Consider the following 16,056-nt stretch of genomic DNA (forward strand, 5'->3'; position numbering starts at 1 on the left):
CCAGAAGATCATCTACTATGGCTTAAGAGTTTGGTACCGCTGCACGTGAATTAACCCAAGGTATCACAACCTTCTCATAGGATGTTAGTGTCCTACATATAATACACTCACCAAAAGGCCAAAAAATGTAATCAGAAGCACACAGGCACGGTGGGGCAGCTGCCTCCAGTTAGCCCCATGAGGACCACTCCAAACCTGTGCTGCAGTCAGTGGTCCACAACATGAGCTCTCACTGTGATCAAGAAGAAAGGCAACATGTGGACTTACAGAAATGATCCAGTGGAAAGGAAACACTCTTCCCTCCGTCCCCATGACCTTCGCAGAACAGAACAGTCCAGTTGGTGTCTTCAAGAACGACACAGAAACATTTGAGACCACAAGGCAAAGAAAACAGAATCCCAGGCATAGGAAAGTCTCACAACGTGAAATTCCTATCAGAGATTCATTCCTATTGAAGAGAAGATCAAGAGGCATCTACATCACTATTTGTAGGTACAAACTGAAAGGAAAATACTTCCAGTATTCTAGAGTTTTCAAGAAATGCTGAGAAGGAAGCTCAGAATTCAAGGGGTGACTCCAGAGCCTTGAACTAAGCAGAATTCCCACTGGAGGTGGCAACTAAACATTGAACTCTGTGCCAAAAAGCAGACTCTTGCTTGTCCAAATTCCATACGGGAGAGGACCAGGCTCTTTGGAAGCTGTGACTGCTTTTGCTCTTGCAATCTGCACTGCTCACCCCCACCTGAATGACTTCCCCTTCCTGCTCCCTTTGTGGGTGCGGCTTCAGAAGAAGGTGAAACTAGAAACTGGTCAGGGAAGGATGGAGGACAGCGGATGGGACGAGCCAGATCGCGAAGGCCCCCAGGACACTCGCTCCCAGTCAAATCATCACCGTATTTGAAGAGGGGAACAATCAATTTCCCAAATTAGACTGGTAAAAGATCCAAGGCTTTTCACTTCCTTTGCACTGGATGGTGCTCGTCCTCTGCTGGAAAACTGCATCTGGTAAATCCTGAACTGTGGAAGGGCTTTGGACACCAGGAACAGTTTGGTCATGTGAATACACTCATGTTTTAGTCTACCAAAAGTCTTCACAATCAAATCCAATATCCAGGAAAAATGTAAGAGGCTTTTCTGCACAGGAAGGCAAATCCAGTGTAACTGCCCCTTCTCACTCATGTTTGCTACAGACTGGGCAAAGAAGAGATTCAGAGCGGCCCTGCAGAGAAGGACTTGGGGGAGCTGGTCGAGGAGAAAATGAACATGAGCCGGCTGCAGTGTGCGCTTGCAGCCCAGAAAGCAACCGTATCCTGGGCTGCATCCAAAGGAGCGTGACCAGCAGGGTGAAGGAGGTGATCCTGCCCCTCTGCTCTGCTCTTGTGAGACCTCACCTGGAGCATTGTGTGCAGTTCTGGTGTCCTCAACATAAAAAGGACATGGAACTGCTGGAACAAGTCCAGAGGAGGCCACGAGGATGATCAGGGGACTGGAGCACCTCCCGTATGAAGACAGGCTGAGGAAGTTGGGGCTGTTCAGCCTGGAGAAGGGAAGGCTGCGTGGAGACCTCATAGCAGCCTTCCAGTACCTGAAGGGGGCCTATAGGGATGCTGGGGAGGGACTCTTCATCAGGGACTGTAGTGACAGGACAAGGGGTAACGGGTTAAAGCTTAAACAGGGGAAGTTTAGATTGGATCTAAGGAGGAAATTCTTTCCTGTTAGGGTGGTGAGACACTGGAATGGGTTGCCCAGGGAGGTTGTGAGTGCTCCATCCCTGGCGGTGTTCAAGGCCAGGTTGGATGAAGCCTTGTGTGGGATGGTTTAGTGTGAGGTGTCCCTGCCCATGGCAGGGGGGTTGGAACTGGATGATCTTGAGGTCCTTTCCAACCCTGACTATTCTATGATTCTCTGTTTTACCCAATCAGAAAACGGTTTTGGCAATTCTTACAGATACAATTGAACTACTTGGAGTTGAAGAAGTGCGAGAGGAAAGAACAGTGACAATTCCTTAATGTCATTTGTTTGTAATGATCTGATTAGCTTCTGCCTGGAAGAACAAGGACCAGCAGACTCTCACCAAAAGGAAAATCCACCTAAAGTCACTGGAAGATATTGTAAGAATCTGCGGTACTTTTCACAATTCAAGCTTCTGCAGCTAATGATTCAGCTCAAGAGATATATGACAGTCTCTTGCAATACCTGCTTTTAATTGCTCTCTGGAGAGAAGTACAAATAACTTACAACTGGTCGCATTGAAGAAACACTTTTGGTTCCCTTGCCTCATAACACTCAAGGCTCACAGTGACACCCGCCCCATCCACCAGTGGTGGAACACATTCAGTGCAGGAATGACAAAACCCAAAGAACCCCCAGTCTGCAGAATCAGTTATACCAAAACATTCCTAACAGATGTTTGTCTAAAATGTTCTTTATTTTCCAGTGAGGGACCTTTAAATAACTGCTGAGACAATCTCCTCTAATGCTTTCCTACCCTTATAATGAGGAATTTTCTCCTACTGCTGAGCTCAAATTTTGTTTGCTGTGATTGTTGCTGATTGCCTCTTGTTCTGTTCCAAAAGCCATGGAGCAGAGTTTATTCCCACCTCTGCAGTTTAAATTACACATCTGAAGACTGTTACCATGCAGACGCTTGCCCAGCACCTCAATTTATACTTTACCAGTGCTAAGGAGAAGGTTTGCTGGACTCGTGTCTCCATGGCCCATTTTCCTGGGTTTTTCCCAGAGTTTGATACTGCTCATTGACGTTCAGCTTGGGATTCACTGAACTTCCTTGTGAGGGTGCTGAGGCGCTGGCACAGGGTGCCCAGAGAAGCTGTGGCTGCCCCATCCCTGGCAGTGCTCAAGGCCAGGCTGGACACAGGAGCTTGGAGCAAGCTACTCCAGTGGAAGGGGTCCCTGCCCGTGACAGGGGTTGGAACTGGAGGAGCTTTAAGGTCACTTTCAGACCAAACCAGTTTGGGATTCTATGAACATCTGAACCTTTTCCCCTTCCTTCTCTCTCCTGCACTGCACAGCTGAGCACTTTTCTGCAAGTGTCATCATTTGCATCTCTCCTCACTGAACTGCATCTGAGCATTTTCAAACAAGAGCTTCCATCCCTCCAGATAATTTCAAATTCTCATCCTGCCTACAAGTCTGCAGTGACTCACTGAGGGCATCTGCAATGGCTTCTGTCCTCCAGTAAGCATGGACTGTTGTCCAGAAAAGGGGAGGATGACACCTGCCCCAGTGCTTAAACACTTTGGGGAGCTGAAATTAGCAGAGAAGCCATGGGCTTCTCCTCTGCTCCTTCAGGTCTCCAAGTCGGTAAACAAGAAGGATGCTGAAGACATTCACAGAACTGGGGCACAACACAGGAAAAGGGACCACAGCAGCAGTACGTCTTGGTGCAATAGAGGGACAGGAAGTGACTGCATGGGATGAGTTACGTGCTATTAGGGAATATATCTGCAGCCAGGTCAATTTTGCTGTGGAAACCCCTATTTTCCCCCATCAAACCACTGGGGTTAAGTGGGTAGTTGAACGAAGACCTCCTGCTATCAGCACCTACAGTAGGCTGCATCTTGCCTAGGGTTTCACAGTGATGTTATACCTGTCTCTATGTTCATGAGTACTCCTATGGTTCCCACACACCCTATGAGTGAAAATACACAACGAGGTCGTGATTCATCTGACTTAAATGATGGGTTTGGATGAAAAATAACTGCACCCTGTAAGTCTCCTTTTGCTGCTCCATACTTCTAAAGAGGTCCCAGACGGTAAGGTTGGGCAGACAGGTATTGAGCTGTCTGTAGTTACACAAGATGAATCTCTCCACTAACACATGACAAAAAAACCTCTTCTCTCTCCACTCAGTAGAGGGAGAAAACCATTACACAAGGGGAGCATCACAGGAAACATCCATGCTATACTCCAAGACACCAAATGGTTGGTAGGAAAATACAGTGCTCAAAGACCAACAAAAGAACTGCACTGTGGAAGAAAACCAACTGAGTTTAATGGTTGTAAAATACTCAAAGAACCAAGTCAGTCCATGTCTCAAAAAGAAATGAAAGTCTTCAACATGGTCCAACTTGTTCTGTTCTCCCAGTTAGCATGAAGGAACATGAACAGACCGAGTCTGTGACTTTGCCATCGCTGGCTTATTGTTATTTCAAAGTCAGTCTTCAGTGTTCAACAGCACTTCATTGAAGTACAGAGGGAGGCTGGGTCCTTCCACCTATTATCCTTTGCTATACCAGAACACAAGGACAAGGTACTGCAGAAGACTGGGGCTTGACACCAGCATCCTTTGGTGAGTAATGGTCAGTAGCAAGCGCCAAAGGAAGGAGTATAAGAAACAGAAGAAAGGGCCAGTGATCCATCCTCGTGATACCTTTCTGCTTCTGGAAGCCAGTAATCACACTCCTCATCTCAAGCCCTGAGCACACAGTGCTTCCTGGTCACAGATTTACTCTTCAGTAATTCTGTACTCCCAGTTCAAATCCATTTATAGTTCTGGCCTCCACAACATGAAGTAGGAATAAATTCCACAATTTAATCACCTGCAAAGTGACAAAGTACTTTGTTTTATTTTAATCTTGCTGCTTGCTAATTCCACAGAGTGCCACCTCATTCCTTTGTACTAAGAAATCACTATTGTTCCATATTCACCTTCTCCTTGCCTACTCATGATTTCATAAACCTCTGACAAATCTTCCTTGGGCAACTTCCCTGAGCTGAAGAATTCCAGCCTGTTTAATCCCTTCTCAAAGGCAAAGTGGTCCATGCTGTTGGGTCACCCTTGCTGGCTGTCCCTGAACCTTTTCTAGTTCTTCTTATTCAGATGGGAAAAATACAATTGCAAGTAAGAGATTGTCAAACCGTGGGTTTACATATAAGTTAAACACTATTTTTAGTAGACTTTCTATTTCTTTCCTATTTCCTAACATCCTACATGTGTCATCAGCTGCTGCCCTGCTGACGTTGCTGAGAACAACCCACATGATTCCACAATCTCAGAGTAAGATGCCTCACAGAAATCTATCACTAAGTAGGTTTGTGCTTCAGAGGCTTCCAACCCAAGAGACAGCAGGAGCCAGAAAGACTTCAGCCTCAGACAGACGAGCTGCTTCGTGACCAACAGCTCTACCAGTCACCACCTCTTCCAAGTTGTGGTTGTATACCATCTGCTACCTCGCCAAAGCTTATTCAAACACACTGCAGAAAGCAGGACTCCTGTGACCAAGTGTGTGTGTCCCTCCTTCCTTTTCTCCAAGCCCTCTGCTCCAGCACTTCACCTATAGCGACACTCACAGCACTGACCCCACAAACTGTTCTGCACCCAACAAGGAGCCCTTGGACAGGTTGTTCACACACTTTCCCAGGACCTGCTTTCCAACTGCTAAACCCTTGTCCTGAGTATGTTCTAAAGACTGTGAATCATAGAATCACAGACTGGTTTGGTTTGGAAAGGACCTTAAGATCATTCAGTTCCAACCCCCTGCAACAGGCAGGGACACCTCACACTAGACCATATCACCCAAGGCTCTGTCCAGTGTGGCCTTGAACACCACCAGGGATGGAGCATTCACCACTTCTTTGGCCAACCTTTTCCAGTGCCTCAGCACCCTCACAGGGAAGAGCTTCTTCCTTATATCTAACCTAAATTTCCTCTGTTCAAGTTTTAACCCATTACCCTTTGTCCTGTCACTACAGTCCTGATGAAGAGTCTGCTTTAATGAACAGTTAACCCCTTCCCATTGCTCCTTTAACAAGCAGCCCTCAGGCTGGAGCTGCTCAGCTTGGGCACCTCTAAACAGCTTCCACTGGCTGGTGGCACTCAGCTTCCATCAGTTCATCACATCTGGTCCTGTTTCTGGCATGACATAGGTCACAAAGCCTCGTGTTAACCATCAACTCTTGTTCCCACTCTGCTCGGTGCTTGTCAGGCCACATCTGGAATACTGTGTCCAGTTCTGGTCACTGCTGTACAAAAAAGATGTGGATGGGCTGGAGAGATGCCAGAGAAGGGCCACAAAGATGATCCAAGGACTGGGCAGTGTGTGAGGAATGGCTGAGAGAGCTGGAACTGCTCAGCCTGGAGAAAAGAAGGCTCAGAGGAGACCCCATCCTCATGTTTCAGCATTTAAAGGGTGGCTACAAAGAGGATGGAGACTTCCCTTTGACAAGAAATCCCATGGAAAAGATGAGGGGTGATGGGCACGAGTTACTCCTGGGGAGATTCTGATTGGGAATTAGAGGATATTTTTTAACATGGAGAACCACCAGCTACTGGAAAAACGTCCCCAGGGAAGTGGTGACCCCCCAGCGTTCGACACTGTTAAGACTGGGCTGCACAGTGTGCTGGGACATCCAGTCTAAGTCATGCTTTGCCGGGAAAGGTTGAAGCAGATGATTCTTGAGGCCCCTTCAACCTGAGATTCTGTGATCCTATGAAATTCTGAATTTCAGAGGAAGCTGAGCAGGACCCCAGCACAGGGGCTGCCGAGGGAGAGCACAGGCCTGGAGGAGCTCTCTTCTTACCATTCCATGTTCCTGAAACTCTCTGTGAAAGACCTAAGTGGTCCCAACAGATACTGTTCACCAAAAGATCTTAAAAGACTATTTTGAAGGCACGTTAATTTGACAAGTGGGATTATACAGAAGCCTTTTCAGGAAGAGATTTCATTTTCTCCCTCTATACTTCTGTTGCCATAGCAACAAAGGTTGTACCAGCCCAGCACAAATTACCTTTTCCCAACTAGATGGGCTGCTGCTGAAAACCCATCTCCAGCCGTACATCAGAGCAGAGACCTCTCCAGATCTGCCACCACTGCCTGCCCAGCAGCTCAGGTTGCACAATACGTGTCAAAGATTCATTCCCCTTCTGCTTTCTAAGCAGGAAACTCCTTTTGCCGGGGTGTTTTCAATGCTGTGCCCTAGAAGGCCATTCCAGCCATTCCCCAGCCATTCCCAGCCATTCTCTGACCATTCCCAGCTATTTCTAGGCCATTCCCATGGCCTCTGCCTCATGCTGAGCCCTGCCAGTTCACAGTGTCTCTCCAGGCTTGCTTATGAATACCACAAGAGAGAAAGACAGACAATGCCGAGCACATTCCAGCTCCCTGCCTGCCACTTGCCTCCCAGTGATAACTCACAGGGCAGGAATCAGGAGGGTTCCCCTGCTCCGAGACCATCCTGACCAAACAGCACACAGGAACTGCCGAGGCAGGATGGGAAGACTAAAGGAAGTTGTCCCAGAGCACACACAGCATGAAGCTCAAGGAAATCCAGAGCGACTGCTTTCCCTTGGTTTGGTCTAGAAGGATGGGAACCAGCTCTTGGGGCTCTTGCGTCCCCATCCCCTGCACAGCTCCATAAAGCCTTGGGAAAGCAGCATGCAGGAGGTGCTCAGGGGATTGGGATCCCAGTGCCTGACAGAGGTTTGCTGGTCTGGACTGGGGTAGACAGAATGCTGTCTGCAGTAGCTCCTATGGGGCTGTGTTTGGATTTGTGCTGGGAACGGGGCTGGTAACAGGGATATTCTCATTACTGCTGAGCAGTACTTACACAGCATCAAGGGCTGTTCTGCTCCTCGCCCCAGGCACCAGAGAGCAGGCTGGGGGTGCATGAGGAGCTGGGACGGGACACAGCCAGGACAGTGACCCCAACTGATCAAAGGAACATTCCAGACCATAGGACACTAAGCTCAGCAATAAAACAGGAAAGACTGGTTAAGGAAGCTGCTGGGCATGGGTCAGCTCTTGTGAGCAATGGTTTTCATTTGCATCATTTGGTTTTCTTGGGCTTTTTTCCCTCTCTTTGTAAGTTTCCTTTTCATTACATATTACTATCATCATCATCATATTTTATTTCAATTACCGAACTGTTCTTAGCTCACAGTTTTCTCACTTTACCCTTCTGATTCTCTCCCCCATTCTGCTGGGATGAGCAAGCGGCTGTGTGGGGCTCAGCTCCTGGTTGGGGTTAAATCACCACAGCAAACATGCTGATTTCAATGGGGAGGACGAGCTACGACCACACTGCCAAGAGGGGTGAGCCCTGAGCAGGACCTAGAGAAGAGATGGGAACAGCAGCCAGTGAACTGCACCGTGTGGCGCACACATGGGCACCGCTGTCATGAGTGTCAGGGGAATGGAGCAACACTAAGTTCAGGTGCATTCCCGATGATTTGTAGGTGATTATACACATCCCTTACGCTCCCAGTTTGGTTAGTTCACCTGAGTCAATGCATACCTACAATGAGGGGAGGCTGAGAGCACTGGGCTTTCTCAGCTTGGGGATAGTGGACACCTCACTGCCAACTGCAACTGCTCATGGGAGGCTGTACAGAAGAGGCTGTTGGAGGCAGACAGGGATGGGACAACAGGCAATGAATGCAAATGCACAAGAAATCACAATGAGATATACAGAAACGTTTTTTACCCTGGAAACAAAGACCGGGACACAGGTCTGCAGGAGCTGTGGGACCTCCAGCCCTGGAGACATGCAAATCACCATGATGTAGCTGGCTCTGCTCTGAGCAACTGGGTGTGCTAAAACCCTCCAGACATCTCTCCTGACCTAAATTATTGTGTAATTCTGTGTATGGACGTATTTGGCCAGTCACAGCATCTAAGGGCACTGAAATCCCTGCTCAGAGACTTCTTGTTTTCCCTGCCTTCTAAGGGGAGGTCCATCCAGATGGCTTGTGACTACTTGTGGTTGTAATCTCTCTCCCTGGTCAACTAATCCCTGTGACTGAATAACAATAAAACATAAATCCTAAATTGTCAATTGCTCCCAATTCTTTTCCTTCCCAGCTGTGCCATGGAGAATGCGGGCTCTTAATTTTATAGTTAATTTTGAATCACTTTAATCTCTTCCCTTAACATAGTTCATCAGAGAAGTCAATTCCCCCTGCGATTGCCTCTTGCTGATAAGAACAAGCTCAGGCTTCTCTCCCTGTTTGCCTTATTCCTGTTTCAGAGCAGATTAGGTTTGCTGAGCCCTGCCCTGTGCTCCTCATCCTCAGAGGTCTGGGGAAGGCTCACTGCCCCCTGGTGAGCCCAGCACACCTCGCCACCAGAGCAGCCTCGTGCTCTCTTATGGTTCTAACCGCAGTTACGCTTCAAAGTGATGCCCATGAGCAGTGGGACCTGTCCCAGAACAGACTCTCACCCTCCACCAACACAGACCTCAACCTCCCCTCTGATACCGGCCACGTGCTGGTGAAGCTGCAGCTTGGGAACGTTGCTTCCCCGGAGGCTGATCACACAAAAGAAAACACTTGTGTTCATTATACCGCCTAGCACCTTCTATGTTCTCAAATACACATCCTCAGCTTGCTTTTCACTTATTAAGCCAGAAAAGAGTAAATTATACACCCTACCCAAACCTGAACTCAGCCGTGTGGATGCTGCTCCTTGCTCTATGCATGGGGCACCCATTCAACCCTGCAGCTATTTCGAAGGCTTTACCTGAAATCTGAAGTCACTCATGTGTAATTTTCTCAAGTACTTTTAAAGTTGTTCCTCCAACATTGTCATTATGTTAATCTGCTCCCACGTCTGAGCACTCCAGTGAAGTCAGAGATGATGGAATAAGCACTCTCCTGCAAATCACGTTAATCATCTGCTGCAGTGGTCTTACAGCACCTCAGCTCTTCATTCCTGCTCTCCAGGAACCTACTGGCCCAAGTGTTTAATATTTTAAAAAGTAGGGGAAAACCCCATTTTGTTTATCTTATTTTTTAAGGTGACCCTAAACCCCCCATGTGAATCCTCACACGATACACCTGATGGTCACCCCACGGCCCCAGGCTGCCTGCTATCGAGTCAGAGCACCACTTCCATCCCATAATGCTGCAAAACACACCCTCGCACTCCTGAGGCTCTGCTCCCCGTGCTCCCTGCTTCCCGGCCACCAGCACCACCTCCATCCATCCCTGCTTCAGCAACAGCCACACTCTGCACTCCAGCAATCAGCAGGAAGCTTCCACTGAATGGAGCAGGTCCAGAGAAGGGCAGCGGAGCTGGTGCAGGGCCTGGAGCCCAAGTGTGATGGGGAACGGTTGAGGGACCTGGGGGGTTCAGATGGAGAAGAGAAGGCTCAGGGGGACCTGATGGCTCCCTACAAGTGCCTGACAGGAGGATGGAGCCAGGAGGGGCTGGGCTCTGCTCCCAAGGAACAAGGGATGGGACAAGAGGAACCGGCCTCAAGCTGCCCCAGGGCAGGTTTAGATGGAGCTGAGGAACAATTCCTGCCCCAGAGGGTGCTCGGCATTGGAACAGGCTGCCCAGGGCAGGGCTGCAGGCACCGGCCCTGCAAGGGTTCACAAACCGTGGGGACGAGGCCTCAGTGCCATGGGGCAGTGGTGGCCCTGGCAGTCCTTGGTTTATGCTTGGACTAAATGAGCTCAAAAGTCTTTTCCAATCTGGTTGATTCCATGATTCTATGATTATCTGACCACTGGGTGACTCCATGGTGGGATGTCTTTTGCTGGTTGAGTGGCTGATGGCTCCACCAGCACCAACCCCTGAGGCAGGGTGATGGTCTTAAGTTGGGCAACAAAGGCAGCCACTTGTTCTGCTTCACACCAATTTTCCTTAACTGAAGGCTGAGGCTGTTTCACTGCTGTGCTCAGGGCAACCTGTGAGTGAATGACGAGCGCACACACACGCACTTTGCGAAGCTCTTCTTGTTCCCTGTCACCTCACTACAAGTATTGTGACACTGCAGGAGCAGGAGACACAGCACCCCACTGCTGAGCACCACCACTGTCTCACTGTCTCCACCAAAGCCAACCCCAACTCCATTTCTGGAGAGAGAGAAGGCACTCGAGTGGCACATCACTGAGCAAATGAATGGAACAATGATCCATCCACAGCTACTACATGCCCAGACATTGCCTCTGGCTCAGGAGACCCTGAACACAATATTGCTGCAGGCAGGAATGTTCTGGGTTGCTTGTTCTGTTCTCATAACCACCAAGCACCTGCCGGTTGCCACTGTGCAAACACATGAAGGTGGCCTGATGGGCACGTGGTGTGCTCCTCATGCTTTCATGTGCATGACTACACACCATACCATGGGGATGCAGCTGAAATCCTCCAGTCTCTTCCAGTTCAACCCACCAAAACTAGCCAAAATCCCAAGTTTTAACAGCCCATGTCAGCACCATTACTGTAACCCCAGCAGATCCCAGTCATGCTTTAGCAGATCAGTCCAGTTTGTCAGCACTTTGCAAGCATCAACTGCAAATGCCAAGACCTATGGACTATGATCTTCAAGAAGACACAGATGACTGGGTCCAGAAGAGAGTTTAGATGCTCCTGACATGCAGTCCAGGAGGACTTCAGGGTGGAAAGATTGGGTCTTCCTCTCAGCTAAGGGCATATATGTAAACACAACCTCCCCCCCCTTCTCTGATGGTGGATCCTGGGGACATGGGGCTACTCCACAAGGTTTAGAAGCTCAGTAAACCAGGACACATTCACTGCTGTGTTGGCAAGCTCCAACACCAGAGGATAACTTAGGTTTCATATGATGAATTCTCACAATATGCTCCTGACACATCACAGTCAGTAGCACCCATCCAACTGCTTCAGTGACCAATAGTTCTTAAGAGCACCAAGCTTGACTGCAGAGACCATGTTCCGCAGAGTCACCCCACATTTACCCCACAAACACAGAACCCCAGTGCCCAAAGCATATTCCTGAATCCAACCAGCAGACCCATCCCTACAGCCCAACCTCCTACGAACGTGTCCACATGTGCTGCTGGAACAAGACCAAGCACAGACCAGCAACATCACCCCTGTTTCATGACTGACTCCCCATTGAGTTCAATCATCTCCCCTATGGTTGGTCTCCATGCTGAGATGAGAACACTCAATTGCCACGTACCAGAACAGCCCCGGTGAACAGCCCTGCAGTCTGTACCACATCCAGTGCTGCTGTCAGGCTGGGCTGCCAGCTGCCTTCATGCCATCCCTGCACAACAGCATTCTCCTCTGCCCTTCCAAGCAAGCTGTAACTCTGCATCTGCACCCAACACATTCTTCAGTTCCTGAAGCACACCAGAAATTCTCCAGAACATCTGCTCTCCCACTGAGCCCTGAGCCACACTGCCCTGCAGCCTCAGCCTTCATTCACTGAGGCCTCATCTAGGCCTCATAATTCAGACTGTAACTGAACTGACCAAAACAACCAGAAGAGTTTCCTCCCCATGACATTAAACGGACTCATTTTGCTCCATCAAGAAAAGGCGATACTTCTCCCACGGAAATGAATCTCCTCAAAATCACGAGGCAAAGCTGCTGATGCTTACCTGTGAGAGGTGAAATTGTCGTAAGAGCCCACAGTATAGTGTCGGAAGAGGCGCTTTGTTCTGTCTTCTCTGGTTTCTGCAAGAAAGAAGACATCACAAAGCTGAGAGTCAAAGGAACACTTCTCATGGTCTCTGCTTCCCTACATGTATACAGTGAGTGCCGCCTTCATGCAAGCATTTATCAATAAACCATCATCTGTGTGCACACGTGTGTCAACGTGATCAGCCCCACACGTGCTGGGGTACAGTCCCACACGCACACAAACAGCTTCCATGATACAGCATCTCTTCACCCAAACTACTAAACCACAGCGTGAAATTTCAACCAAGATTCCAAAGCAGAGCCAAAGAGGAGAATCGAGGCAAACACACATTCCATGTCCCAAGGCAGTGGCAAGATTTTTTCCCATGCTCTGTTTGGTGACATCCACCTCATGAGCAAGTGGCAGCGTGGTTCTGAGTTACCGACTGGGCTTAAACCACGACAATGCCTCAGTGCAGAGGGATGCGGCTCCCACAGAGGAGATGGCACCAGCCCTGACTGCCCTTCTCCTCCTGTGGTGGTCACCGAGCTCTCCGCATGCACAGAGTTCTGAGGAAGAACCCAGAGAGGTTTCTTCTCGTCTATTAACACTGGCACCATCCCTGACAGCAGACATGTCAGGCCATGCTTGCTGGACCACATCTCCCCTTTAGGGTGTAACAGCTCAGGAGTCCATCCGCCTGCCTCTCAGGTGTGAAAAAGCCCCAGACTCTGCTAGCCTGACCAGGGAACAAGAAGAGAGATGTCAGAGCCCCCCGGTTGCTGGGTGCTGAGGGGACACAGCCTGTCTCACAGCCCGTGAGGAGAGGAGAGATGCCACTGGAGACACCTGGAACGGGTCTGCACTAATGGCTCAGGAGGAGACATGGCAAAGGGACGCAACAGGACACAAGCCAGACATTCCCAGCTACCATTCCCTTAGCACAGAAGGAATTTGCACCACACTACCAAACCCCCATCTACTGCATGGCCCGGGATTTCTACTGCACATTCACCCTGCAGAAAGCAACCGGCTCCCCCAGTAATGCGACTTGAGCACATTGCACTGAACCAGCTCACCATGGCTACAACAGGGTGATGGGACTCCGAGCAACCAGGGAACTCCACTCCTCTACTTTGCAACCAGTTTCTTTTGTAGGCCTGGGTGCTGCTCACTGCACTGGCTGCTGCTCACTGCACTGGCTGCTGCTCACTGCACTGGCTGCTGGTCTGCTTTACATTTAATTTAATGTTCAAGGCCAGCCTGGACCGGGCTTGGAGCAAGCTGCTCTAGTGGAAGGTGTCCCTGCCTGTGGCAGGGGATTGGAGCAGGTTGCGCTTTAAAGTCCTTCAACCCAAACCACTCTGGGATTCTATGAATTCAGCAATTTAAGCATGCTAACTAGGGCAGCCGGACAGAAGGAATGAAGAAAGGGAATAAATAAGAGGAAATAAAGAGCAAAGTATAGATGGGACTCACCTTTTTTCTTCAGTAGGGACACAAAGCTTTTGCACCCAAAGCAGTTACAACACAAAATAAACATTTGTTTGACCTGCGCCGGAATTCAGAATGCCAACAGCCTGTGAAAGGGGCTGCAGGAGCAGAGGGGCAGGTTTTTATTGTTATTACAGCACCATTGATCCAATGAACTTTGTTCTAAGCTCAGGACAGGGTGCGTTGTCAATCCATCCGTCCTGGTCTCATGATTCTATCAATCCATCACTGCCGGCAGAGGGAAATGCTTCCACAGCAGCCACAACATCAGGATCCCGCCTGGGGCCTGACACGAGCCCTACAGGCAGCAGCAGCAGCAGCAGCACATCACTGCACTGACACACTGTCCTGCCCCTGTGACACGCACTCCCTGTCCCCTGCTGCCAGAGGTCGGGCTGTGGCCTCCTGATCCCAAAGGTGCCTCTGCATGGGGAGCAAGGTCCATACTTCATCATAGATGTGATTTTATGAAGGTTGAAAGAACAATGAATTTCACCCAAGTTCACAAATAAAACCACTGAAGACAAGTGTTTGCACTATTGAAAACACAGCCTTGCTCCCCCCCCGTTCTTGTTTCCCCATTTGCTCCTCTCATGTGTGTGCTTGTGGGACTTTTTAGCTTCTACCCTTCTTTCTCAGAAGAGCTGAAGAACAGCCCTGGGGTGTTGGCACTTGTTCTCCACAGAGTAACACCCTGCACATATGGTCCTGGCCCCCTTCCTAAGGCCTTGGTCTCCAGTATGGGGCACACAACACAACCCGCGGGTGTGCAGGAAGGAACGCCTTTAGTACCCTTAGTAAAATCTGAGAATCTTTGTAAATGGTGTTTAATTCCAGCTGTATCTCACTATTTTTTAGTTTCTATTTTTGCATATGCTTTGCAGTGCACATCGTACATTAGCAGAGCAGCACAGCTACATCATTCGTAAGTAAATATGCATATATGGGGGAGGGTGTGTGCTCAAAAACACTGTTTTACCAAGGGGTAGGTGATGCAAACAGTGAGACCCCAACACACAGGACATGCAGCATCACAGAGGTTAACGGGCGTGCTCTGGTGATCCCCCCAGAAGCAGCGAGCGTGCAGCAAGGACAAAGTGTGGTGCAGCCCAGCCCGCACTGTGCTGCAGCTCGGGAGCGTGGAGGAGCTGTCAGCGTGTGGGGACCAGCCCCTGGTGACACAGGGTGCGATTCCAGCCTCGCCGCGGTGCATCACCTGACGCATTTACCTAATCCAGAGGGGGACTTCCTGCAGCCTGGTGGTGCAAGGGGGGCTGAGGGCTCCCCATGAATCTTCCGATTAGATGGCCGTCCGCTGAGCCCCGGCCCTGCGGCCCTGGGAAGAACTGTCTCAAAGAACCAAGGAATTCATCTTACTGGCAAAACAACACCTTATGCCAAGAAACAGGGATGTCAGGAGTGATAAGCACAGCAACCTGCTGCAAAGAGCTAAAGGACAGAACCTGTTCACCTTGGTCATCCCAGGCAGCTTCTCACCTTGCTTACCCTCCTTCTGGAGGCAGAGGCTCCTCAGCTCCGAGCTGGGGGATACCGGACCCTGCCCACAGCAGCACAGCCATAAGGAGAAAGAGGCACCATGTGCTCTCACAGGGACCGATGTGCTGTTGGGGAAGCGCATGGATCACACACCGGCTCCTTCCCCACTGCTTCGGGAGTGCCCAGACAATGGCAGCACAGAGCAACCCACTCCAGCTCTGCCAGGATGCCATGAGTACGGCAGGGACCCCCCAGTGCTAACCACTGGGGAATGAGACATGACACCAGAGGCCTAAAGAACACCTAAAACATCAAGACGAGCCTTGCTTGTTGTGCCTGTGAACAAGTTGCCACTCACAACCTTCACGACAGGCCCCATGTGTCTGTGCTTTGGTCCCTTCTCCTCCCTCTTCTCCACCCTACTCTGCCTCCTCCTCCCTGCCTCCCTCCACACATGCACAGACACTTCCACCTCATCTGCACACACCTCTATTGATCTCAGCAGAATGGCAATTTGGTGACGGGAGCTGGATTTATGGGCTGTCCACAGCCCAAAGGCTCGTTCTTTTCCCAGCTCCTAAATATAGCTGCTGCCGAGCGCGTGTTTAATGGAGCCGTCACAGAGGCACCAGGGAATGAGGCTGATGGATGGAGAGGAGCGAATCACTTGGAGATAGGTGTGGAGAGGGAGGCTCTATATTAAGAGAAGAG

The 16,056-nt window shown here is 49.8% G+C and overlaps 1 protein-coding gene across 9 annotated transcripts in view; it reads right to left on the bottom strand.

Moving 5' to 3' along the window:
- SHANK3 (SH3 and multiple ankyrin repeat domains 3) overlaps window positions 1-16,056 on the bottom strand; it is a 322,687-nt gene that overhangs the window by 100,654 nt on the left and 205,977 nt on the right. For all 9 annotated transcript variants that reach the window (XM_065695522.1, XM_065694720.1, XM_065692333.1 and 6 more), the window contains one exon: window positions 12,332-12,407. In XM_065695522.1, coding sequence (XP_065551594.1) covers window positions 12,332-12,407 — 76 coding nt within the window. The remainder of the gene's footprint in view (window positions 1-12,331; window positions 12,408-16,056) is intronic.

This window comes from Lathamus discolor, chromosome 1 (assembly GCF_037157495.1).
Source record: "Lathamus discolor isolate bLatDis1 chromosome 1, bLatDis1.hap1, whole genome shotgun sequence".
NCBI lineage: Eukaryota > Metazoa > Chordata > Aves > Psittaciformes > Psittacidae > Lathamus > Lathamus discolor.